Source organism: Mesoplodon mirus (assembly GCF_964341445.2).
Source record: "Mesoplodon mirus genome assembly, chromosome: 5".
Taxonomy (NCBI): Eukaryota; Metazoa; Chordata; class Mammalia; order Artiodactyla; family Ziphiidae; genus Mesoplodon; species Mesoplodon mirus.
In genome coordinates, this window is record NC_138980.1 from 74,205,975 (window position 1) to 74,233,108 (window position 27,134).

Here is a 27,134-nt window from a genome sequence, read left to right on the forward strand (position 1 = left end):
GGCACAGTCGTTAGGAGTCTGTCTGCCAATGCAGGGGACATGGGTTCGATCCCTGGTCCGGGAAGACCCCACATGCCACGTAGCAACTGAACCTGTGTGTCACACCTACTGAGCAACAAGAGAAGCCACCACAGTGAGAAGCCCGCACACTGTAATGAAGACCCAATGCAGCCAAAAATAAATAAATTAATTAATTTAAAAAAAATGAATTGACTATAAATGTAAGGGTTTGTTTTAGTACTCTCAATTCCGTTCCAAATATATATATGTATAAATTTGGATATACATATATATTTATCTTTTGTCAATACCACACTATTTTGATTACAGTAGCATTATAGTAAGTTTTTAAATTTTTATTATTTTTCTTTGAGTTATATTTGAAACACAAGATTGTGTAAGTTTAAGGTGTGCAATATATTGGTTTGATACATTTATATTGCAATATAATTGTCATAGGAGCAGTTATTGTTTTGATGCTATTGTGAATGAGATAGTTTTCTTTCTTTCTCAGATGTCTCATTGTCAGTGTATAGAAAAGCAACTGATTTCTTTTAATTTTAAAAAAAAATTATTTATTTATTTTGGCTGTGCCAGGTCTTAGTTGTGGCACCCGCAATCTTCGTTGTGGCATGTGGGATCTTTAGGTGCAGCATGCAGACTTCTTAGCTGCAGCACGCGGGACTTCTTAGTTGAGGCATGCAAACTCTTAGTTGCATGCATATGGATCTAGTTCTCCGACCAGGGATCAAACCCAGGCCCCCTGCATTGGGAGCATGGAGTCTTACCCACTGGACCACTAGGGAAGTCCCAGAAAAACAACTTCTGTATTGATTTTATTTCCTGCAAGTTTACTAAATTCATTGATTAGATCCAATCATTTTTTAAGTTGAGTCTTGGGGATTTTCAATATATAAGATCATATAATCAGCAAATACAATAATTTTACTTCTTTCTTTCCAGTTTGGATGCCTTTTATTTCTTTGTTTTGCCTGACTGCTCTAGTTAGTACTTGGAGTACTATGTTGAATATGAGTGGTGAGAGTGGGCCCGCTTATCTTGTTCCTTATCTTAAAGGAAAAGCTTTCCATTTTTCTCCATTAATTATAATGTTAGCTGTGGGTTTGTTGTATATGGCCTTTGTTACATTGAGGTATGTCCCTTCTATTCCCAATCTATTGAGGGTTTTTATCCTGAAGGGATGTTGCAGTTTGTCAAATGCCTTTTCTGCATCTATTGAGATGATCATATGATTCTTTCTTTCATTCTATTAATGTGGTATATCACATTTATTGATTTACATTTGTTGAACCATCCTTGTATCCCAGGGATAAATCCCACTTGGCCATTGTATATAATCTTTCTAATAAGTTCTTCAACTCAGTTTGCTAATATTTTGTTGAGAATTTTTGCATCTATGGTCACCAGGGATATTCGTTTATAATTTTCTTTGCTTGTAGTGTGCTTACCTGGCTTTGGTATCAGGGTAATTCTGGCCTCATAGAATGAGTTTGGGAGCGTTCCCTCCCCTTCCATTTTTTTTTTTTTTTTCTTTTTGCAGTATGCGGGCCTCTCACTGTTGTGGCCTCTCCCGTTGCGGAGCACAGGCTCCGGATGCGCAGGCCCAGCGGCCGTGGCTCACGGGCCCAGCCGCTCTGCGGCATATGGGATCCTCCCAGACCGGGGCACGAACCCGTATCCCCTGCATCGGCAGGCGGACTCTCAACCACTGCGCCACCAGGGAGGCCCCTCCCCTTCCATTTTTTGAGAAGAGTTGGGGAAGGATTGGCATTAATTCTTCTTTAGATGTCTGGTAGAATTCTCCTGTGAAGCCACCTTGCCCTCAAGTTTTCTGTATTGGGAGGCTTTTGATTACTGGTTCAACTTCCTTATTTATTATTGGCCTGTTCAGACTTGCTATTTCTTCCTGGTTCAGTCTTGCTAGGTTGTATGATTCTAAGAAATGATTCCTTTCTTCTAGGTTATCTAATTTATTGGTGTATAACTGTTCATAGTAGTCTCTTATGATCTTATGTGTTTCTATAGTGTCAGTTATTATCTCTCCTCTTTCATTGTTTATTTTGAGTCTTTTCTCTTTTTTTCTACTAGTCTCAATAAAGATTTGTCAATTGTTTATCTTTTTAAAAAAAGCAGCTCTTGGGGCTTCCCTGGTGGCGCAGTGGTTGGGAGTCCGCCTGCCGATGCAGGGAACACGGGTTCGTGCCCCAGTCCGGGAAGATCCCACATGCCGCAGAGCGGCTGGGCTCGTGAGCCATGGCCACTGAGCCTGCGCATCCGGAGCCTGTGCTCCGCAACGGGAGATGCCACAACAGTGAGAGGCCTGCATACCGCAAAAATAATAATAATAAAATTAAAAAGCAGCTCTTAGTTTCATTGATATTTACTACTGTTTTTCTGGTCTACATTTCATTTTTTTTCTACTCTGATCTTTTTTTTTTGCGGTACGTGGGCCTCTCACTGCCGTGGCCTCTCCCATTGCAGAGCACAGGCTCCAGACGCGCAGACTCAGCGGCCATGGCTCACGGGCCCAGCTGCTCCGTGGCACGTGGGATCCTCCCGGACCGGGGCACAAACCCGTGTCCCCTGCATCGGCAGGTGGACTCTCAACCACTGCGCCACCAGGGAAACCCTACTCTGATCTTTTTTATTTCCTTCCTTCTGCTAACTTTGGGCTTACTTTGTTCTTCTTTTTCTAGTTCCTTGAAGTAAAAAGCTGGGCTTTTATTTGCAATCTTTCTAATTTCTTAATGTAAGCATTTATCACTATAAACTTCCCTCTCAGAACTGCTTTTGCAGTGTTCCATAGGTTTTGGTAAGTTGTGTTTCTATTTTCATTTGTTCTGAAATATTCTTTGATTTCTCTTTTGATTTCTTCTCTGACCCTTTGGTTGTTCAGGAATGAGCTGTTTAGTTTCCACAATTTGTAGAGTCTCCAGCTTTCCTCATGTTGCTGATTTCTAGTTTCATACCATTGTGATCAAAAAGATACTTGGTATAATTTCAATCTTCTTAAATTTGCTAAGACTTGTTTTATGTCCTACCATATGATCTTTCCTTGAGAATGTTCCATGTGTACTTGAAAAGATAGGTCAAAACAAACAACCAAAATTCCTTGAGAACAGGGCCCATTCTGCTCCCTCTGGTACTGAGAACCTAAACTGGGAATTTAGGCTGCTGTCTTCAAGGCTCTCACCAAGCTGGGGAGGGGGGAATGGGTAAGTTAAAACACCACAAAATTCTCCTACCAAGATTCAGCATTTTGTTTTGTTTTTCTTGATTAAACATTTCTCTGGTTGCTGTAAAATTTTGATAAGTCTCCAGAGTTCCAATAAAGTTGATTCTGACAGTTTTTGCCAGTTTCTCTGCTGCTTTTGTGTAGAGATAGGCTTTTGGAATTCCCTACTCCTCCATTTTTGCTGACATTACTCGTAGACCATTTACACTTAATGTAATTACTGATATGGTTGGATTTATGTCTAGGGATTTTATTATTTGTTTTCTGTTTTCCTTTCCCTTTATCCTGAGTATATTTGGATTGTTTGAACATTTTTTTTAGCATTCCATTTAAATGCATCTGTTGTGTTTGTAATTACCTCTCTTTTTTTTTAGTGAGTGCTCTAAGGATTATAATACAATATACATATTTCCTTTTCAGGTCTGCTTAGAATAGACATTTTACCATTTTAAACAGAATGTAAAAACTTACCATCATGTAGGTTCCTTTACTCTCCCCTCCTTCTGTTGTAGTTTTAATATATTACATATACATACATTGAAAACACCACCAGAAAATGTTATAATTTTTGTTTTAAACATAAAACATTTTTTAAAGAACTCAAGAGCAAAAGAGTAGAATGTTAAATTCACCCAGATTTTACCATTCTGTTGTTCTTCCTTCATTCCTGATACTCCAAGTTAACTTCTGGTATCATTTCCATTCTGTCTGAAGAAATTTTTTTGGAAATTATTTTAGAACAGGTCTGCTGTCAAGGAATTCTCTTAGATTTCCTGCATCTGAAAATGTTTTTATTCACCTTCACTCCTGAAGATATGTATTTTTACTGGATACAGAATTGTATCCAATTCTGGGTTGATAGTTCTTTTCCTCTTGTATTTTAAAGATGTGATCCACTTCCTTCTGGTTTCCACAATGAAATTTTTTTCTGGCAGATATAAATAAAGTGAAATATGCACATACATATATTAAAATATATACATCTTTTAATATATTCACATAACATAAATACATGTAATATATAATGAAATATATAGTGAAATACACACATACAGGTGTGTATGTGTGTGTGTGTATGTATCTTCAGTTTTCAACAGCTTCATTATGATACATATGGGCATGAATTTCTTTGGTTTATCCTGTTTGGGGCTTGCTGAGATTCTGAATCTGTAGGTTTATGTCCTTTGCCAAATTTGGGAAGTTTTCAGTCATTATGTCTTCAAATTTTTTGTCTTCACTGCACTCTTTCTCCTCTCTTTATGGAACTCCAATGACATGAATGTTAGACTTTCTGGTATGGTCTTTGAGGCTCTATTCATTTTTTAAAAAATCTTTTTCTTACTGTTACTCAGATTAGATAATTTGTACTGGCCTATCTTCAAGTTTACTTACTTACTGACTCCTCTGTCATCTCTGTTCTGCTCTTGAGCTTATCTAGTGAGTATTTGATTTTGGCTCTTATATTTTTAAGTTCTAAAATGTTAGTTTCTCTATTTATCTTTTATTTATTTAAGACTTTCTATCTTTCCATTTATTTCAAGAGTGTTAGCCTTTACCTCTTAGAGCATTTTCACTATAGCACTTTAAAATCTTTGTCATTTAATTTCAGTATCTCACTGTTGGACTTTTTTGATCATATTTCACCATGCAAGTTGAGATTTTCCTGGATCTTTGTATGCCAAATAATTTTGTTTTGAATACTGGACATTTGAATTTTATGAGACTCTGGATCCTGTTTGAATACTATGGAGAATGTTGACATTTATATTTTAGCAGGCAATTGACCCTATTGGGCTCAGGTCACAAATTCTGACCAGTCTACTGTGGATTGTGGTTTCAATGTTAGTTCCATTTTCAAAGCCTTTTCAGTGCTGTTTAGATCTGTCCTGTATGTGCACCCTCCAGTGGTCAGTCTGAGAACAGACAGTGGTTTATTCTTTAGTTTAGTTCTCAAGTCTTTGGTGTGCTGCTTAGGATCAAATCCATGCATGCTCATCTTGGGGGTGAGCCCAGGAGTTCATAAACAACTTTATGGAGTCAGTTTCTTGAGTGCTGCCTTCTCCACAATCTCTTTGGTACTTTTAGGTTCTCTGGGGCTCCTCTTTTTGGTTCTCTAGCCAAAAACCTGGAGTTTCAGTTACTTTGCTTTGTTGTGTACTTCCTGCATCCAGGGCTAAGTGGTAAAAGGATGGAGAAAGAGAAAGAGAGCAAATGAAAGAGGAGATCAGTTAGATTTGTCCCGATCTCTTGATACACCTCCAATCAGAACAAAGGTTTCTCTCCCTCAGAGTTTTAGGCACCTGAAAGCCTCAGACTGCAGCAGGAATGTTAGGGGGCTGGGGCATGAGAGAATGGAGAAAAAAATTTAAAGGGGTATTTCCTCACTCTCTCTGAGCATTAGGAGTTCCTTTCCCTTTCTTCAAACCAGAACTAGAAGGGTTCTCCTAGAGTTTTCACTGTCTGTGGCCCAGTTACCCACTTTCAGGTTTCAGGATGCTTTGAGTCTGGCCCAGGGAATACTGGAGGGAAAATAGAAAACTCACCCCTAGTTCAATGGTACTCCAAATTCTGCTTTTCTTCCCCAATTCACCTGCTATTATTTACTCTTCAAAGTCTTCCATGCATTTTGTCTAGGTTTTAATGTTGCATTCACTGGGAGAGACAGGGAGGAGGATATTTACTCTATGTTACCTAGTTCATTCCTTTTTACTGCCAAGTGGTATTCCACTGTATAAATATGCTACAATCTATTTATCCATTCTCTTATTAATGGTCATTTTTGTTGTTTCCAGTTTCTGTCTTTTAAAAATTAAGCAGCAATAAACATTCATGTACAAGTCTTTGCGTGAGCACATACTTTCATTTATTTTGCATACATACCTAGGAATGGAAAGCCTAGGTTATATGGTATGTGTATATTTAACTTTCTAGGAAAATGCCAAAATGTTTTCCAAAGTAGTTCTATCATTTTACATTCTGTCAGCAGCTTAGGAGCATTCCAGCTGCTCCATATCATTGCCAATACTTGGTGTAGTCTTTTTCATTTAGCCTTCTTAGTGGTTGTGTAATGGTATTTCATTGTGGTTTCAGTTTGCATGTCCTTAATGACTACTGATGTTGAGCATCTTTTCATGTGCTTATCTGCCATATGCATATCTTCTTTGGTGAAATACCCATTCAAATCTTCTGGCCATTAAAAAATGTGTTGTCTTCTTATAATTGAGCTTTATTCTTTATATATTCTATATTCTTTATATATTCTATATACAAGTCATTTATCAGACATATGATTTGCAAATATTTTCTCCCATTCTTCAGCTCTGTTTGGCTTCCCCTCCATACTCTACCTGGATCCACTCCCTGTTCTTTCCACTGATACCACCACCACCCTGGTTCATCTCTCCTGGATCATCCTCCTACTCTGGCCTCCCCATGGTCTTCTTGCTTCCACACTTGCAGAAAGACTTGGACTAGACCACAGTCCAATCTGCAAATAGCAGCTAGTGAGCATTTAAAAATGCACACTGAATCATTTCACCTCCATACATAACATCATACAAAGGCTCTCCACTCCCTTGGCATATGCTCAAGCCCCAAATGCCCCACGTTATCTGACCATTGCCTATCTTACTGGCCGCATCTTCTATCATTCTCCCCTTTGGCTGCCATGCTGCAGTCACAAGAATCTTTTTCCTTAAACACACTGAGTTTGCTCTCTTCCCAAGACCTTTGCACTAGCTATTCCCTCTGCCTGGAGTGCTCTTCACTATTTTGCACACTGCTGCCCCTCATGTCATTTAGAAAGTTAAAGTATCATCCCTTTAGACAGATATTCTTTGAACACAAAATCTAAAGTTGCTGTTTCCATACTGTCTATGACATCATGCTATTTTATTTCTCTGCAGAATAGTTATCACAGTATGACACTCTCCTTGTTGTTTGTTGCCTGCCTTCACTAGAATATGAGCTTCATGACAGCAGGGACTTCATCTAATTCATTTCTATATCCCTAGTGTCTAGAGCCATGCCTGGCACATAGTACAGGCTCAATAAACTCTTGTTGAATGTCTGTGCCCATAGCACCTACCTCTGTGCCTGTCACCTGGCTAGAGAGTAAATGTTTGCTGTCTGAATTTGTCAAGTAATCCATCCCCATGGCACCAATGATCAAAAGTATCCCTGGGCTAGAAGAGGGAGAGAAAAGACACATGTGCAGGGAAAGGACAAGAGAAAAATTGCAGAGAAGCTTGAGAGAAGATCAATTCCTCTAGAAGTGTTTTGGGAGCTTTGTGACAGAGTTGTCATGTCCATGGCTCTGGTGTGGGCTCCCACCCAAGGGACAGCCCTACTTTGGTTGCTAGGGCTGTTAGGCCCACACAGAATGCACATGAGGTAATGGTGTCATTCATAGGCACAGCCCAGAAGGCCTTCACAAGGCTTGCTTGTCAAAGGAAATTAGACCCTTTTGACCTAATCCTCTGTTCACTCTGCTTCTGTGCTTCCGGGGGTCTGCAAGTTGACTTTCCCATCCCACAATCCTCAGCACGGTGGGCCAGCCCTCCCACGAACGGGTGATAGCTCACTGCTCCCAGGGCCCTCACCCTCTCTCGGGCCATATGGCACCAGGCCTGCTGGCTGAGCTGGCACCTAGGGTGAGTACGCAGTTTTAGCACACAGCATCCGTTTGTTCTCTTCAAGGATCCTCCTATAGGCCTCATCTCTCCCTGAGAGCCTGGTAGTTGAGTGCTCTGAGGAGTCTCTGTGAGGAGCTTATATTGTCCTGCTGCATCAAGATGGCTGCTAAAGTCACACCTGGGTCACGGTGAGGAACTGCTCTCCTGAGCACTCGGCCCTCTCTAGGGCCTGTCTCAAAGAGAACAGCAGACACCCACACTGTTCTGGCCTGGGAAACAAGTTTCCTGGGGGTCAAGACTGCTGCCTGGGCTCTGAGGAGCCAGGTGAGGCCTCACTGTAACCAAGAGTCACGATGTAAACAAACTCCCAGAAGCCTCTTATCTGAGGTGGGGACTCCAGGTGCCAGGGCTATGGGAGAGCACGACTTATAGGGGAAAGCCACCTTTTTTTTTTTTTTTTTTTGCGGTACGTGGGCCTCTCGCTGTTGTGGCCTCTCCCATTGCGGAGCACAGGCTCCAGACGCACAGGCTCAGCGGCCATGGCTCACGGGCCCAGCCGCTCCGCAGCATGTGGGATCTTCCCGGACCGGGGCACGAACCTGTGTCCCCTGCATCGGCAGGCGGACTTCAACCACTGCGCCACCAGGGAAGCCCCGCCACCTTCTTTTTTAGTGGCAGAAACTTCTGGGAAGTGGCTGCCCAGGGTGTGGCCCTGTTTGTGGACTTTCTGGCTCAGAGACAGGGGGGCTGAGGTGGCACATGTGGGGTCCTCTCACTCCTCTGTCCGCTGGGCATCTCATTGCACGCCAAATTGGTCCCTGTGCCCGAGGCACTGGCCTGGGGCTCAGGAGGGGAATGAATCCAGATAAGGTTTGAATCTGAGAAGCCAGGCAGCTGCTCATGGACTCTCTGATTCTTGTTCTCTGACATGTCCCTGTCTCCATTCTCAGCCTGGATTGGACAGTTGGGGTAGGAATTCTGTCTGGGGATGACTCTTCCTCTTTTTAGAGTGCCTAAGGCACTGTCCCCTCACAAGCCTATCCCTTGGCCCTCAGTCCCAGGACAAATCCCTCTAGGGACCAGGGTGATGGCTCTGGGAGAACCTGATGGGGCTCCTGAGCCCACCTGAGGAGATGTGTGCTCTGTCTAGGATGCAGGCCTTCTTGGGCCATGACACCAGGGGAGAGGACAGGGTCCTCTTTCTCTCGCCTCCCCCAGCAGTCACCTTAGAAAACTCCATTTCTCCCTTTTCTTGGAGTCTGCTAAAGGTTACAGACCAGGAAGCAGGTGCTTTGTTTACCAGGTGGCACCCGCCTATCTACCTTAGCCAAAGTCCATCCTCAATTCCTGCTCCCACCCTTTGAGCCAGCATCGTCCATGCACGCTTTTCTCTTCCCTAGACCCCGAGGAGGGTGCTATCCAGCAGGGGGCACTGCTGCCACAGGGTCAGAACTTCCAGAGGGCTGGGGCTTGGGAGCAGAACTGCTAATCCCCTAGCAGGTGGACCTGGGGGTGGACTCTGGTCCTGCTGGATAACAGAGGTATGATGAATTGATAGACACACCCCATCCAGCAGTGGGGCGTCTTCACCCGGCCTTTCTTACCTGCTGTACCCACACACGCAGTGTCCAAAGGGCAGGGCCAAACAGTGCTGGTATGTTGTTTCTGGTTCTGGTTGTGATCACCAGCGACCTGGGCATTCCTGGGGCAAACTGTGAGTTTTGACCTCCTGCCCTACTCTTTAGCTCAATGCCCTCAGTTCCCCAGACTCACAACCTAAGACCGAAGCAAAGGCCCCTTAGGCAGAGTGGGGGTTTCCCTACACTTCTCCCAGAATGGGGAACCTAGGGAAGGACTGAGAAGGGTCTTGCTCCAACCCATCTCACATCCTGACCATCCACGGATCCTGCTCTCAACCAGGCCCACTTCTCTCTATCCCCTATGGCCAGAGAGCCCTAAGCCACATGGAACTACCTGAGCTGCTTCCTATCCAGTGTGCAGCAGGGTACCAGACTAGGGCGATGCAAGCAGGGGCCTATGGTACAACATTTAAGGAGGCACTCACTCTCATGGCCATGCAAGAACAGAGTTGCATGAGTGCCTCCTCCACAGAAAGTTTTCTAAAGCACAGGTCAGGCTCCCAGTTACCCTCACAGGGCCTGGCCTAGAGTTTACTTCAACAAACATCTGATGACAGACCTTGGTTCTCCAGAAGGAGAGAAACCATGGCTCTCACTCCACAGAGCCCTGTCTGCCAGGATCAAGTCCATACTCCTGAGGAGCATTCAAGCTTCTTCACAGTGTGGCCCCTGTTGGCTGGTCCAGCCTTAGTTCCTAAAGCAGCCATACAAGGCCACACCACAGTGTAGGATCTGTCCTGTACTTCTGAGCCTCCAGGCTTTTGCTTGGGCTGCTCCTGCATCCTAAACACCCTCTCCCACTGCTGACTCATCATCCTTCAAGGCCCTGCTGAATGCCAGCTTCTCAGAGTGGCCATCTGCGACACCTGCTGAGATAAATTGCTCCTGTCCCCACACCCCAGCATTGCTGCTCCTTTGCCTCACACTCCAGGTAGGACATACACCTGTCATTCTGTAATCGAGTACACTTTCTTTCTTTTTTTTTTTTTTTTTGCAGTATGCGGGCCTCTCGCTGTCGTGGCCTCTCCCGTTGCAGAGCACAGGCTCCAGACACGAAGGCTCAGCGGCCATGGCTCACGGGCCCAGCCGCTCCGCGGCACGTGGGATTCTCCTGGACCGGGGCACGAACCCGTGTCCCCTGCATCGGCAGGCAGAGCAGACTCTCAACCACTGTGCCACTAGGGAAGCCCCTCGAGTACACTTTCTAAGTGCCTACTGTTTGCAAGGGGTGTGCCGGGTGCCAGGGAAATGGCTCTGAGGGTAATAACCACATCTCTTGTCCCTGGAGAGCTCACATCAGCTTAGTGGTGGGGACCGTGCCTACTCACTTCTAAGTCCCCCTGCATGGCTGGCAAAGGCACAGGGCTGAGCAACATTCTGTGACCATCAGATGCCCCTAAGTCTTCAGCCTTCTGGAGTTACCACTCCACTAAAAACAAAGTAATACATGTGTGCTCCAGCCCATGAGGCTGTGGGAAGCCTTCTCCAATGTTCTTCAGGGTTCTCGAGGAAGGGAGACTAGCTTTTGTTTCCTGGGGGTGGCCAGTCACCTGAGGCCTCCTGGCCCAGAGCTCCTTCTCCCAGCAAACCCTGGTCCATTTTGCCCCCCAGTATGGACCCAGTCCTCTGAAATACTCCCAGAGCAGCATTTCACATTGGCTATCTGACATGGTGACATGCTCATTATAGTCTCTCACTTGCCAAGCTGGAGGGCAGACAGTCATGCTCTCTCTGGACTGGCCAGGCAGGTGGGTCTCTGCTGACCTTTCACCCCTCCTCCTAGTCAGTCAGCCAACAGATACTTCCTGAGGACTTACTCATGCAGAGAAAGGACTGGAACCTCTCACACCTGGCTGAGGTTCTAACTAAATTGAGGCCCTTTGTGGACCTACCTTCCAGGAGAGGAAGAGAGACCCTACCTGATGTTAACAGCTCCTTCCCCTTGTTAAGTGGCTGGCTGGCCCTTGTCACTAGATTCCCAGTCTCTCTGCAGGACCGAGAGAGGACACATATGTGAACAGCGTGATGGGAAAGAGAGCAAAGATTCCCTTGGAAGGGTAGAACCAGACAGAAATGACCACAGTGCTACTCAGGGAAGCCATGTCCCTCCCTTCCTCCCTCCCTTTGGGGGCATCCATGAATTTCTGTGAAAACTATCTGTTGCCAAGACCATCTCAGGGAAAACGTGCATGCTGCTGAGACAATCTGAAACCATCGTCCATCTATCCATCCCCATTCATGCCACACTGGTTCATAGGGCACCTGCTGTGCTCAGCCAAGGCTGGATCTGGAGGCTACAGCAGTGAACAGGACAGAGCACCCACTGGACCAACCCCTTCTTCTCTTGCCTCTTGCCCTGCTTTCCTTCTATGAATGTTCCTATAACTCAGCACTTGCTGAGTCCAAGCTACAAAGACATATTCCTGTTGATATTTCTAGCTTAAGCTATATCTAATGTTTCTAAAATGTGACCTCAAATGGAGCCCAACACAGACACTCTGAAGATCAGGTCCTCCACCAAGTCCAATTTATGGGCTAGGATCAGGGTTGGGTTCTCTGCCTCAAAGATACTATTTGGGCTAGGCAGAGGAACAGCATCAGTGGGTCCAGACTTGAGCCCAGGAGAAGGAGAGGACAAGACCCTATTTGGTCTGGGACCTCACTAAACTGCTGCTATGGTCCCTGGACCCCTTAGGGGCACCCCCTCACTGTCTTAAGCCTTATTTCCAGGGCAGCCCCTGGAGTCGGGATTCCCAAGCTGAGTCACCAGGGTCACCAGGGGCTGTGCTCATAGCACACGCTCCACTCTTGCAGCATTTGGAGTTTCCCTGGCCCTCTCCCAGGCCAACCACCCTGATCCTGAGCCTGGACCAGAGGAAATCAATGCTGGACTGGACAAGGAATGCTTAAGGGTCTGTCTGCCCCTCCACTGGCTAACTGGCTGCCTCCAGAGTAGCCACCACTGCTAGCTGCCCCACCCTCAGCTCCTCTGGACTGAGGGAGCTCTACTTGTTTGATGTTTCTTTCCAAGAGCCATGTTCTCCAGGCTGTAAGTAAGGAGATCCCTACGTAGGAGCTCGAAAGCAAGAATTTGGGAAATATGGGCTTGCAAGCATCACTGCCCACCTTGACGGTAGCTATTACTTTGGTCTGAAGAGGTCAGGGAGGGTAGGGTGCTGGACTCTGCCTCACCTTCCCAAACTCCCAGCCTCCCTGGCTCAGATCCAGGCCCAACCCACAATCATCCCTGGCCTGAGCTGCAAGCCCTGGGGAGGGAAGGAAGTGGCCGACCCCACAGCCAGCATTCCTCTGTGATGACGCCAGTCTGCTCACTGCCCAACCACCCTATCTGGAGGGCAGTTCTCAGGGAGCCACAGGGGACTCCCTCCCAAAGAGGCTAAGGCCTCTCTTACAGAGGGGGGCCTCCTTCGGCTGGGGGCATCAGCATGACCTGACTGGGCTAGGGGCCAAGAAGAGATGGGCCCAGAGGTCCCCTGGGAGCAGGTCAGAAGGCCACAAGACCCACCCTAAATACCTCTAACTCACTCCATTTCTTCATTCATTCAATAAGCACTCACTGAGACCCTCCTTGTGTTAGCCCTATTCGAGGCCCGAAGGATCCAGCAGGCTGGACTAGGCAGGCAGGCCCTCACCTCAAGGGGCTCCAAGACAGGTAGGAGGAATCCTCCAACAAATAAAATACACAAAAAAGATAAGTTCAGCAATGGTAAGAGCTATGAAGACAATAAATCAGGATGTGACCGCGACAGCGAGTGGTACAATTGGGGACCTCAGCCATTGGAGGGGGTCCTCCACATTCCTCAGACACTTCTTGCCTGCCCACAGTGCCCTCCTCCCATGCAAGTACAGCTCCCTCATCCACACCCCACCACGCCCCCTTCTGAAGGAACGCCACCCGGGAGGGGGCTGGGGGCAGGTGCATTCAGGTGGGGCTTTTCCGAGGCCGGTTTTCCCCCGCTCCCGCTGGAACTTCCAGAGAGCCACGGACCCGCGACACTGGACGCCCGCCCGTCCCCCTCCTCCTCCCCCATCCGCAGCCTGCGAACCTCTGCGCTCCCGGCTTGGTTCCCGGAAACTCCTCGATTTCCCTGTCGCTTCGGCGTTTGCAAGAAACCGAAACCCAGGCCCCGCCCCCCGCGCCGGCTGGGGGCTGGGGTACTAGGGGCTGGGGCCTGCGTGAGGGGCCGGATCCGAACTGGGCGGCCGGAGCGGCCCTTCCCCCACCGGCAGGGCCGAGGCGGAGGTGGGGAGGGAGCCCTCTGAGTGCCTGGGCTCGACTCGGCGCCCACCCCCCGCGGGCATCGTCCCCAGCGGCCCAGCACCACCCGCGCCTCCCACAGGAAAGCTGCAAGTCTAACCCGATCGCTCTGGCTGCATCGGATGGCGGAGTGCCCAGCGAGGGAGGGGACGCAGTGCGGCCTCCCTTGCAGCAACGTAGAGGTGGGCGCCATTTCTGTGCGCCTACTGTGTGTCCGCCAAACCAGGGAAGGGGCGGAGAGGCATTTACAAAGAGCTCTGCACCCCGAGTGTGGCTAGCTTCATCTTGGGAGGGCGGGCACAGAGAAGTTTAGCAACTTGCCCGAGGTCACAAAGTCTGTAGCTGTAGAGCTGGCTGCAAACCTGTGGCCCGCAGCCAGAGGCTGGGCAGAGAAGGAGGAAGAAGTGCCCCGGCAGGCAGCCGGCAGGTGAGCCGCCTGGCACGGGCGGGGCAGCCAGCTGGGGAGGGGGAGGGGCGGTCCCAGGCAGCCACCCGGGCCGCAGGACTGGAGGCTTTGCTTTCTCCCTCCCTCCGTCCTTTTCCAGGAAGCCGGCCAGCCCGGAGCCGGCTGCTCACCCCAATTCACCCCCAACCGGGGCCGAGCAGGAATGTGGAAGTTGGCCGGAAGGGCTTGGGCCCCCTCCCCTCCAAACACACACCCATCTCAAGCCTGGTCAGCGCGAGCGTGCGTCACCTGGCGGTGAAGGGCTCCAGATCGGGACTCGATTACACAGGTTGAAGTAGGGGTGCTGCTGCCCCCATAAAGGCCAAGAAGCCTGCCAGGGACGCTGGCCGTGGTGCAAGACCCATTTACGTGGGGGAGGAGGGTGCTGCTCCCATCCAGCCCCACTCCGGGTCGCGGCCGCCGGGCCTGGCCACAGAGCCTCACCCCCGCCTCGGGGCCCCTTGGGGCGGATGGAGGGCCGAGGCCTCTTTCCTCCCAACGCAGTGTTTATAAGAAATGAAACTGCACAGGGCATCAGCGGCAGCCCACACTGACACCCCGCTCCCCCTCTGGGGTTCCGAACAGTCCAGAGCGCTGGAGCAATTCTCGGCCCACTCTTATATCGCAGGACCCCTAGTGCTTTCCCAGCCAGCTGCAGCCTCCCACTCTGCGTTTAGGATTCTTATAACAGCACAATGTTTATTCTGCTGTGTCATACACCATTTTTGCCGGAGCTGCGAGAGGGGAGGGGCTAGTCTCGTGCCCCAGCACATCCCCAGGGCCAAACCTGCAGTTGACCCAGAGCAGGAATGCCATTCATATTTGTTGAATGAATTAAGAAACGACTTTCTTTATCTATAATTAGGCTCCTTTCAGCCAGGGTGATGACGCCTAGATTCTATCTTCAAGCTTTTGTTGCTTTCAGATTATTTTATGCCTGACTTTGTGTTCTGCACTTGATAGTTTAGGACTGCCTGCCTCCCAGGTTGCTGTGAAAATAGAGGATGGCTGGGAGGGACTTTTAGCGTCTAAGAGAGCCCTCCCTCTGGACCTGGGAGGTGGAACGCCTGCTGGCGTTCATCTGATTTGGGGACTGTGGCCTCTTCTCTGGGTAGCAGGAGCCACAGGGGCCCAGGGCTGCCCTAGTCTCAAAACCCTAGTTAAAACCTTGCTGGGTGCTGTACTTCAGGACTAACTGGAACCCACCTAGGGGGTGAACACTGTGTTCTGAGAGCCTGAGAGAGGGGGCTAGGGACACGATTTGGTCCACTGAGGAAGGCTTCCATAGCGGTGATCTTGCCCCTAGCAGCCTGATTGCAGAAGTCATCTCAAAGGAGGTCTTGCCAGCCAGTCAGCCTCTTCTGCCAGCTCAGAAAACCCCAGAGCCTAATACAGAGAAACTGCAATAAATTTACCCTCATTGAGTGATAGTATAGATGGGAGGTATCCTTTGAGTGAGACCCTGCTCCAGAGCTAACCCCCAGCTAACTCCAGCTGCAGTGTGAGGAACCCTCTCAGGTCTCTTGCAGAAAAATGCAGACTTTGGGACTTCCCTGGTGGTCCAGTGGTTAAGACTCTGCACTTCCACTGCAGGGGGCATGGTTCGATCCCTGGTCAAGGAACTAAGATCCCACATGCTGTGTGGCCTGGCCAAAAAAAAAAAAAAAAACAGCAGACTTTGTTCCCCAGAAGGACACCACCCAGAAGGTGATAAGTGGAGAAAAGAAAACATGAAAGTTAAGGGCTAGGGGGTTTTGAGGAGGGGAAGGATTTCTGGTTGGCTGCTTTGGAGGTGCTTCATAGAAGACCAGGCATTTGCTCTGGGCCTTAAAACAGACTGAAATTGAAGTGCGGTGGGGGGAATGGGAGGGGGAGAACTAAGACTGAGAGAGCAAGGGGGAATGGCAGGTGAGGTGAGTGTTGCTAAGTATCCTAGGAAGTCAGGGATGAGGAGCAAATGGAAGAAGCAAAGACAGGGGAAAAACACAAAGTGTGTTCAGAGAATGGAAATACAGTGAAAGGTTCATGCTTTACTGTGAACGCGTGTCCTTTGACTAACATTTTACAGTTTAGAAAGGAGTTTGATAGTCTATCTAATTTCATCTTTGTAACAATTAGGACAGATGTGCAGAGAGTACCTCTATTTTACAGAAGAGAAAACTGAGACCCAGAGAGGGACAGAAGCTGCCTAAGGTCACACAGCAAATGGCAAAGCACAAGAACACAGCTTTCAGACTCAAATCCCGTGTTCTCTTTCCACCACATGAGACTCCTAGACTCTCTTTCCACCACCCTGTAGTTACTGCCAAGGGTAGGGGAGTTGTGGGAAAGAAGGTTGGAATGGGACCCTTAGGACCAGAGTTAGCAGTGAATTGAATGTGGGGCTAAGGAGTCTGAGGGAACCACAAGGCTCCTGTGTGGACCTGAATGCTAAGGAGGTCATCAAAGTTAGGGAGATAATCCTAGTGCAGAGGTGCCTGGAGGCGCAGGCCTGACAGGGAGGGAGTCTCAAGGGGAGGCTATGGCAACAATAGTCTGAACCTGAAATGTGAAAGCAGGATTTGATTCAGGCAAGGAAGACCAGAGGACCAGGTGAGCACCCAAAAGGCAGCCAGAGTTTGGGTTTGGAGGTCACCTGCCCAGAAGGGATGGCTGGAATTACAGAAGATAAGTATTTTGAGTCAGAGAGGGGAAAGGGCCAGCCCTGAATTACTAAGAGAAACCTGAAAAGGACAATATATAGTCTGTCCAGCTTCCCAAGGAATGTGTGATAAATCTTAGAATGGGATTCATCAAGAACAGTTACAATAAAAATTTGAGATACTTAAACAGGGGTTAGCGTTATTTCACTGAGTTGGAGTATAGCACCCCCAATCATCATAAGCAGATTGTTATAGACTTCAAGATTACATAAGAATCCCTAAAGTTAAAAGTTAAAAAAAAAAAAGGCAAAGAACACTTCAAAAATGTAAATGACAACTTCACTGGTAAATACTAACACTGGGGAATTTCTCCTTAGCAAAAAATTATGATGTGCGCAAAGATTTAGCTACACAGTGCTGTTTGTATTATGAAAAAATGGAAATAACCTAAATGTCCTACAATAGGGGATTAATTGGGTAAATTTTTATTTATCCTTATGATAGAATAATATGTACCCATTACAAATGATATTACAGAAGTACATTTCATGACACAGAAAGATGCTCATTATAGATATATATATATATACAGATGATTATGAATTAAAATAAAGTTCTTGTTTTAAAGCACTTTTTACACTCTCCTGTTGCCTTCACAGGGTCAATTCCTCAGACCACATGAAATGCAAACTTCATTTCCCTAATCTCACACTGAATTCTCCAGTGGCTATGTCAGGTTCTTAGGGGTAGGACAAGCACCCATTTGCTGCACAGAGAACAGACTTTGCAACTCAGGAGCCACTTGTTTTCTGCTCTTCTTGCTCAGAAGGTCTTGGTTTCTGTAGTGCATTCCCACTCCCTTCTGTCACTTAAAGCACCTCAACCCTTTTCCCCACTTCCAGGGCCTCAGCACCTTCCATTTTGCTTAACACCCAGCTAGGCTCACTCCTCACAGTTTTCCTGCCTTTCTGCCTCTCCTGGCTCCTGCACCCATCAGTATCTGGGAGACAGCTCTGACCCATTCCTGTTGGTTTCCTGGGAACCAAGCTTGGTCTTAGTCACAGCATCAGATTCTGGTGCACCATTATTGGATTGACCCATCCATTTCCTCTGTGGGAAGGAAGCTCTAGTGTGACTGACAGGTGGAATGCTGCATCAATGTGTCTGTTTATAGCCTGCAACACTGCAACTGGGTGCCACTATGGAGGGAGAGCTGGGGTGACAGGAGTGACACAACCAACCCAGCCTGGAAGAGTGATTTACCTCTGAATCAGCAGCTTGATGGGGTTGAAGGAAGAAGCCTGCTGTGCCAGAGTTCTAGATAGAAAAATGAACACTCAGCCCAGCGTCTAGGAGTACAAGTAGGTCAAGGTCTAGTTGTAAGCCCAAGAGTTAAATAGCTTCCATCCCCAAGGGGCCTGGGACCTGGGCTCCCCAATCCTTTGGCTAGACCCAAGGCCTTGGTCAGACCTAAGCCGTTCCCCCATGTTGCCCAGAATGTCTCTGGGCCAAGCTCTGAGGGCCCAGAGATGACACTAATGCTGCCACCGAGGGGCTCCCATGCAAGGGCCACATGAGACTGTGGAGGCGGCCTAAGGCAGGAGTGCTAGGAGGAGCCAAGGTTAGCCCACACCCACCTCAACTCAGCAGTCCTGGCTTCTCTGAAACCCTTCTCCCTTTGTGGGGCAGTCCCAAGGGTGTAGAAGGAGAAGCAGAAGAGGTCTCTCCCTGGTCACTATTAGACTCTGGGCAGGGACCTCGCAATCCACGCATCATCTGCTGCCCAAGTAGGTCATGATGCTTTACAGACATCATCTCTCTGTCACTGTAAACCAGCAAGGTAGGGCTATCGTTATTTTGTAGTTGAGGAAACAGGTCCCTAGTCCATTGGCAGGCTGCGCTAGCAGCGGCCAAGCTGGGATTTCTTCTCGTCCTGGCAGCCCCAAGCAGGGCAGGCTTTCCTTTACTTCTCCAGGGAAGGTGAATGACCTGGCGGTGGGTCATCCCTCAAAAAGGGGGCAGTTTGAGAGCCAAAACCCTCCCTTCTTGACACCCCATTAACGGGCTTGAGGAAGCAGGTTGGTTTTCCGGGGATTCAGTCCTGGCGTCCACTCTGAAGAAGGCGCAGGTGCCCGGGTGACCCCCTCACCGGGGCTGGGGAGATAGATGTCCCCATCCCCAGGAAAGGAGGGCAAGGAGATGGACAGAGGAGCTAGCAGGCTGGGGGAGTGCGGAGTGAGGGGAGTAACTATGGGCCGGGGCCGTTTGACTTTCCAGGACAGCTTTCTCCTGGGCGAGCTGGTATGGGGGTGGAGTGGGAGCCGGCGGGGCGGGCCCGCGTTCGCCCCGGGGCGGCGGCGCCAGGCCGGAGGGGGTGGGGAGGGGCAGCCGCCCTGTACTTCCCCTTCGCCGCTAGCTCTACAACCGCCTGATTTCCCCGAAATGATGAGGCGGCGCTGGCCAATGGGCGCCCTCGCGGCTCTCTAGGAGGCGGGGCCCGGCCTGGGCTGGGGGAATCCCGCTAAGTGTTTAGATTTCTCGCCGGCGCCGCTACCCCGGCAGAGCGCGCCACTCCTTCGTCGAGGCAGGACGTGCGCCCGAGCCGGGCGGAGCAGAGGCCAGCGGGAGCCGAGCCAAGCCGAGGCCAGCCGTGCCCAGCGGCTCCGCGACCCAGGCATCCTCTGCCTTCTCCCCGCTCCCACCAAGAATCGCGCTCCCCGTTCCCGCTTAGCAGCCCTCGCCGCTCCGGGACCCTCGGGCGCCGCCGCTGAAAAGCGCTTGAAGCCGAGGTGAGCCCGCCTTCGCCGCAAGGGGCACCGGTGGCGTCGAACAAAAGCGTGCGGGGCATCAGGAAGTGGGGGACGAAAACCCCAGCCGGGAGAGTGGCGGGCTCGCGGCGTGGCCTGGGCCCCCGCGCGGACTCGGGAAGGCGCTGGAGGAGCGGCAAGCAGCTGCGCGGGGAGGGCGGGCCGCGGCGTGGACCGCCCACCCGGCCGAGGTTGCCCGACCCCGGCCGCTGCCGCAGCTCTGTGTGCGCGAAGCCGCTGGCGGCCTCTGGGTGGCCCTGTGTGTTGGCTGCGCGCATCCACGAGTCGTGCGGGGGACTCGAGTGTATGTCGGCGCGTGGGCGCCCTTTGCTCCCGGCGCCGGCTTTCGGCGGTCCCAGCTCGCGCCCAGGCCCCAGGTTTCAGGCTGTCTATGCAGGTGGCGGGGCCTGGGGCTTGCTGCCCTGGATGGTTGGAGGACCTCCCGGGACCGCGGGAAGAGGCGCCACAGGTGTTCCTTGGGCCACTTCGCCCGAGGAGGGGAACCAGGCCGGAAGGGTTGGCGTCCGGGCCTCTACACTGTGACTGTCAGGGAGGCGTAGAATAGATTTGGGGCGGGGGGGAGTCCAGGATGTAGGGTGACTGCTTGTCCATTAGGGAAGGTGCACATCTAGTGGCAACAACTCAAGCAGGAAAATTTCTTGGCATCAAGCAAAAGAAGCCCCTTGCTTCCCAAAGGATTTGAATTTTGGGAGAAAAGTTCTGGTATTTAGATATCTCTGTGTTTTGTTTCTTTTCCTGAACATAAATCTCGAAACACACATGCATGCCTGTCTCCTCCCAAGACTGTCTAGGAGGGGGTGAGGGAAGAAGCATTTTGCTCAAGATGCTGAAAAGATTTGGAGGGCGGTTTTATTCCAGAGAAAGCGCCCTTCCCCATGATTGTAGTACTTGGAATCTGGACGAGGGCAGGGGAGGGTAATTGAATGACCTGGGGTGGGGCAGGGTAGTGCCTAGGGGCTGCTCAACAGACTCCAAACAGGAGCCTTCTGTCTTCTCTTTACAGCCAACATGCCCATCACTCGGATGCGCATGAGACCCTGGCTAGAGATGCAGATTAATTCCAACCAAATCCCAGGGCTGATCTGGATTAATAAAGTGAGTGTTACTCTTTGGGTTTTTCTGCCACTATTTTAACCCATGTTCTTTAGGGGACCAAAGCTTCAGATGCAGCTCAAAAAGGGAAGTGTGATAGGGAGCAGGCAGATGTATTTCCTAGTGGATCCTGCAGGGAGTGTACAAGACCCAGCCAGGGCCCCACTGGCTGACTTCTGCCTGCCTCCCTGGGCATCCACCTGAAGGCACTGACAGTTTTCCAGCAGCAAGATTCTCCCAGCATCTGCAGGGCCAAAGTTCTGGTCTCTCCTGAGGGAGACCTCTACAAGCACACACAACATTCTGGAGGGCTCCAGTCAGGCAGATAGGAGACAGAAAAGTGGGCACTGCTGGCAGGAAGGTGACTAGCTCAGCAGGCGACCCAAGAATTAACCTTGCACCAGTTGTCCAGACCCAAGAGGCCTCTTGCTGGTGCACAAAGGACAACATAGACCCTGAAGACTTAGCAGTAATAATAGTAGCCATAATAACAACTAATGCTTACTGTACACTTACTATGAGCGAGCATGGCACCATGTTATGTTACTTACATCGTGTCATTTAATCCTCAACATAGCCCTGTGAGGTAGATTCTATTAATATCTCCATTTTCAGATAAGGAAACTGAGGCACTGAGAAGTAGATGATATCACACAAAAAGCGATAAAGTCAAGATTTGAACCTGAGCAGTCTGACTCAAAACTCCATACTGTTAACCACCAGTAAAGATACCAGTGAGACCTTAGCTTTCATATTTGTTACTGTGTTTTTTTCATTTCACGGAAGAGAAAACAGTGAGGGACAAAGAGGTATAGTGACAATGCCAGGGTCACACAGGTAGTCATCATCCAAGTCTGGCCCTGGGCTCCCACAGGTATATGGCCAGGACCCCCTGTGTAGGAGCCAGTGGTCACAGTTGTCCTGAGCAGCCCCATCTAATGAACTGACTTCTCACTTCCATGCTGGTGCTGACAAGTCTGAGAGAAGCATCCCAGGGTACTCTGTATGGGTCCTAGCACATCTGTAATAGGCAGAAGGAGGTCTTTGCTGAGCTGATGATGCCCTAGCTCATCAGAACCCAGAGACCCTTCTGAAAGATCTAGTGATGGAGTAGCCTGTTTAAGCCATTCTCAGGATGGGTCAACCCAAGCCAGATGTCAGGGTGAAAAGGGGAAGTCAGCCTTTTCCCAGATCTGGGGGGCTGGGCAGATTCAGGCCAAAAGCCTGTGGTCTCTGAGCTGACACGGTCTTACATGTATGTGTGCTTGTGTGCTGTATAGGAGGAGATGATCTTCCAGATCCCATGGAAGCATGCCGCCAAGCATGGCTGGGACATCAACAAGGATGCCTGTCTGTTTCGGAGCTGGGCCATTCACACAGGTGTGTGCCCTGGACTCCAGCTCTAAGAGGAGCAGGGAGGAGATAAGGGGAGGCACTTCTTTTAACACAGAGGCTCTTCACTGGGGTCTCTGAGCTCCCTGAGATGTTGTACAGAATTCGGGGGTGGGCAGGGAGCAGATGTGTGTTTTGGGGGAGAGGGTTCATCATTTCAGCACGTTCACAAAGGAATTTACGAAGCCAAAATCTTAGAAAGTGTGGCTTCTTCATGGAGTTTGTGGCTAGATTAAAGTTCTCCCTGGCAAAAGCAGTCGTGAGCACGGACACTGAAAGAGATCCAGGCCTTCCTTTTTCTTGATGTTGACCAATAGTCCTGGGTCCAAGGCCCATCTGGTTGGCAGCCTCTTTCATCCTTCAGGGATGGGACTTTTGGCCCATCTCGGACCAGTCAGTCCACCTATCAGTAAATATTCTTTGATGCCTACTCTGTGTGCATTCCCAAGTTTGGAACTATCAAATAAGCCCCAGTCCCTGCCATCTGGCTGCTGACAGCCAAAGGGAGACTGGGCATGATCTGTGACAAAGATAGCACTTTGGGGCTTGGGCTCTCTAGTGCTTCTGGCTAGGCCCTTTGCTGAGGCTTGCTGGATGTATTTGAGCCAAGTCTGGGCATTTGAGAAGCCCAGGGCCTGCACAGGTGTCAGCCAGGAATACCTGCTGGTTTGACCATTGTGGATCTCTGGCAGCATGAGAGCTCAGGGGTACTCTCTTGTCTTTCTCCTTCCAAGCCAGGGCACAGCTGAGGATCCCCACCTATAGTCCTGATGATACTCTTCACTTTCCTGCCCACTAGGCCGATACAAAGCAGGGGAAAAGGAGCCGGATCCCAAGACATGGAAGGCCAACTTTCGCTGTGCCATGAACTCCCTGCCAGATATCGAGGAGGTGAAGGACCAGAGCAGGAACAAGGGCAGTTCAGCTGTGCGGGTGTACCGGATGCTCCCACCCCTCACCAAGAACCAGAGGAAAGGTATCCAAGGGCTCTGGGTCCTGGGAAAGCCCTCAGGGAGAGAGGGAAGGAGGAAGGAAGTCAGCTGGGGCTGGCATGCCTGCCTGTACCAAGGGTGACAGCCTATCTGCCCCACAGAGAGAAAGTGCAAGTCCAGCCGAGATGCTAAGAACAAGGCCAAGAAAAAGGTGAGTATGATCCTAAGCAGCTAGCCTTTGGTCACCTGAGAGTCAAGGTGGGCAGTAGAAGGAGTGCCCCAGCAAGCCTGGGCCTAAGCTTCTTTCTCCTTCTACAGTCATGTGGGGAATCCAGCCCCGATACCTTCTCTGATGGACTCAGCAGCTCCACTCTGCCTGATGACCACAGCAGCTACACAACTCAGGGCTACATGGGGCAGGACTTGGACATTGAACGGGCCCTTACTCCAGGTAAGGTGGGCCGGGTCTGGCAGGGGACCACATAGGTTGGTGGGATGGCTCTTTCTCTTGGGTCTAGGGGGCACCGTGCTTGTAGATGGTGACTTGTTGGAGCAGGCTGCGAGTTGGCGGGGATGCTGGGTGTCCTGGTAAACTAAGAAAGCACACAGCTCTGACCCTCAGTTTCTGTTGTCCTGAAGCACTGTCACCGTGTGCCGTCAGCAGCACCCTCCCCGACTGGCGCATTCCAGTGGAAATTGTGCCAGACAGCACCAGTGACCTGTACAACTTTCAGGTGTCGCCCATGCCCTCCACCTCTGAAGGTTCGTGCCTCCGGGGCCTGGCCTGCCTGACTGTTGGGATCCAAGGAGGGGTTTCCTGAGGGAGAAAAGATGCTCAGAACTCCACCCAGCACTGAGCTGACTGGTGGGCTGGAGAGAAGAGGGAAGAGGTGGGAAGAGGTGTGGCTTCAGGGTTCAGGAGGCTGAGTCACAAGGACAGTGTTCTGTTCTGGAATCTTCATGGAAGGCAGATATCCACTTGGAGGCCAGCGTGTGTGTGCGCATGTGTGAAAGGATAGGGGGACTTGGTGGGGCTGGCACTGCAGGGTGAGCCTGGCTGACTGACCTCAGCCAACCTCTCTGCTGTTCCCCATCCACAGCTGCAACAGATGAGGACGAGGAAGGGAAATTAACTGAGGACATCATGAAGGTAAAGCCCCTTCCTTCCTTCTTCAGTGCTCTTTTGAGGTGGCTACTTCTCAGTGAGGGGAGAGAACCAGTGAGAGCTTCCAAGTTGGAGGGTAGGCAGTTGCTGCTGTGACCTGTCTGCTTGCATGGTCCTACAAGTGTCACATCCATGTGGCTGGGGACCACTGACCTCTTTGGCTGGTGGGAAAGACACTGTGGAAGTGGGGGCAGGAGGGAGGCTGGGTTTCTCACATGCTGTCCTAGGGCCTCAGATAGCTCTGAGTCAGCCACCATCAGTGCCGGGTCCCTGGCCCGTGTCCTCTGCCCCAACATGCCCCAGTCCTGTTAGTTTGGGAACTGCACATGAGGTTTCAGTAATCAGCCTTTGGGATCTGTAATATGATGGCTTTTCTTTTTTTTTTTTTTTTTTTTTTTTTTCCCGGTACACGGGGTTCTCACTGTTGTGGCCTCTCCCGTTGCGGAGCACAGGCTCCGGATGCGCAGGCTCAGTGGCCATGGCTCACGGGCCCAACTGCTCCGCAGCATGTGGGATCTTCCCGGACCGGGGCATGAACCCGTGTCCCCTGCATCGGCGGACTCTCAACCACTGCGCCACCAGGGAAGCCCTGGCTTTTCTTTTTTTAAGCAAATTATTCTCCAGGTTTTTTTCTGCTTCAGTTTTTAAAATAAATGTAAAAAAGTTTTTGAAGTAGCTGTACCCAGGCTCTGTTCCATCAGCACAGAAAATGGAGACATGGGCATAGTTCCTTATCTCTACCTGAAATTTCTAGGCATCTTTTCTTGACTTAATATGTGAACCATTGCTTTAAGCCACCCTCCCAGTTGGTATGTCCTTACCCAGTTGAGAGGGAAGTCTTGGAGATTCTATGCCAGAAGGTAGATGTGGGAGTGTCAGCCCAGGGCAGACCCTCACCTCCCAGGCCCCTATCCTAACTGCACTCCACGTCTATATCCATTTGAGAATGTGAAAATGGCCAAGGATGTGATCCTGGCTGGGAAGCGTTGGCTCATTGAAGGCAGGACCAGAGGGTGAGTCTGTACTGCTTCTTATTTATCTGTCCCCAGCTCTTGGAGCAGTCAGGGTGGCAGCAGACAAGCGTGGATGGGAAGGGGTACCTGCTCAATGAACCTGGGGCCCAGCCCACCTCTGTCTATGGAGACTTCAGCTGCAAGGAGGAGCCAGAAGTTGACAGCCCTGGGGGTAAGGAGACCGTGGATCCATATGGTTTCTCAAAGAAGGGAAAACCAAGTAGCGGGTGGGGAAGGCTTGGGGGCAGGGCCAGAGAGCAGCAGGGGTAAAGCATCCTTGTTAAATTCATCGGGGTACAGACAGCTTACAAATTGGCTGCTCCTTCCAGGCCCTCAGGTTTGCCTAAGATTGAGGCTGCCATGGGGCGGACAGCAGAGGCTGCTGTGTCTGAGGCCTTCACGGATAGGGTTGGAGGGTCGGGGGAGAACACACCTGCCTCCCCATCCCCAATCCTCACACAACCTTCTTCACATCTTCTAGGGTATATTGGGCTGATATCTTCAGATCTGAAGAACATGGACACCAGCTGGCTGGACAGCCTGCTGCCCCCAGTCAGGCTGCCCTCCATCCAGGCCATTCCTTGTGCACCATAGGTGGGCCCCTGGCCCCCTTTTACTTCTCTAGGCAAGCAGGACCTGGCATCATGGCGGCTGTGGTACAGAGAAGCAGGAATCCTGTGGCCCCTTGATATGACAAAGTGTAACCCCACTGCTGACCAGGGATGGGGATTTCCTCCTTGGGACAGTGGCCTCTGGGGGTCCGGCAGGCCAGGGTCTGGGCTTATCTTGTGGGGTAAAGCTGGCCCTGCCTCCTGGGAAGATGGCATTCTGAGACTGGTGTGTCAGGTGGAGGTCTCAGACAGGAGTCAGCCTCCAGCTTTTCCCTCTGAGCCCAGCTGCCTGGAGAGGTAAAGCTGGCCCTGCCTCCTGGGAAGATGGCATTCTGAGACTGGTGTGTCAGGTGGAGGTCTCAGACAGGAGTCAGCCTCCAGCTTTTCCCTCTGAGCCCAGCTGCCTGGAGAGGGTCTTGCTGTCACTGAGCTGGCCCAAGGGAACGGACCAGTGACCTCAGAAAGCACAGCACCAACTCCAGGGCTGGCTCTGCACTAAGAGACAATTGCACTAAGTGAATCCTGTTCCCAAAGAACCACCTCCCTTCCTAGCTGAGCCCTGGGGACTGTTCCAAAGCCAGTGAAATGTGAAGGAAGACTGGGGTCCTGTGGGGACAGTGCCCCCTCTGCCTCAGAGGAGCTCTGCCCTGCTCCCTGCTTAGGCTGAGGGGCTTGTGAAAAAAACTGGCACTTTTTCTTGTGGACCTTGCCACATTTCTGATCAGAGGTGTACACTAACGTTTCCCCCAAGCTCTTGGCATTTGCATTTATTTATACTGTGCCTTGCTCTGCACCCACCTGCCCCCTTAGGCAGGCCCCAGCAGCCCCCAGCAGGCCCAGGGAGGCAAGTGTGAGTGTGACCTTTAAAATTGGAAATGTCATCTGACCGCTAAGTCATGTGTGACCACACATGTACGTGTGTGTAAATATGTACATTTGTCTTTTTATAAAACGTTAATTCTTTATAAGTGGTGTGGCCTTTTACTTAGGCATAGATTATAGATGATTTTACTTTTTGTAGACACATTCTGATGGACTCATTGTTGGCATCCTGCCTGAGCTTGCCTTTGGAGTGAGCGGTGATGTGCACCTATTGTGAAATCCTTTCAGTTATGTTCATGGAGAAGGTGGCAGGAGAAGGGACAGTCATGGCACAGGGATATGCTCATGTAAATATAGTCACTTGCCCATGGCTTTATAGCCAG

General features: G+C 50.1%; 2 protein-coding genes across 4 annotated transcripts in view; one reads left to right on the forward strand and one right to left on the reverse strand.

Moving 5' to 3' along the window:
* Window positions 1-27,134, reverse strand: part of LOC309805449 (uncharacterized protein) — a 119,660-nt gene that overhangs the window by 16,343 nt on the left and 76,183 nt on the right. The gene's annotated exons all lie outside the window — the stretch shown is intronic.
* Window positions 19,386-26,897, forward strand: IRF1 (interferon regulatory factor 1). 3 transcript variants are annotated; one of them, XR_014294313.1, is made up of 11 exons: window positions 19,386-19,685; window positions 20,728-20,819; window positions 22,097-22,196; window positions 23,008-23,184; window positions 23,302-23,351; window positions 23,459-23,591; window positions 23,780-23,902; window positions 24,241-24,290; window positions 25,355-25,490; window positions 25,800-26,111; window positions 26,227-26,897. XR_014294313.1 is itself a non-coding variant. In XM_082624064.1 (10 exons), the coding sequence occupies exons 2-10, from the start codon at window positions 20,733-20,735 to the stop codon at window positions 25,910-25,912; spliced, it is 969 nt and encodes a 322-aa protein (XP_082480190.1). In that variant the 5' UTR covers window positions 19,386-19,685; window positions 20,728-20,732; the 3' UTR covers window positions 25,913-26,897. The 3 variants fall into 3 exon arrangements, 2 of the variants coding, with proteins under 2 accessions (XP_082480190.1, XP_082480191.1); XM_082624064.1 differs by having other exon boundaries at window positions 25,800-26,897; XM_082624065.1 differs by lacking the exon at window positions 20,728-20,819 and having other exon boundaries at window positions 25,800-26,897.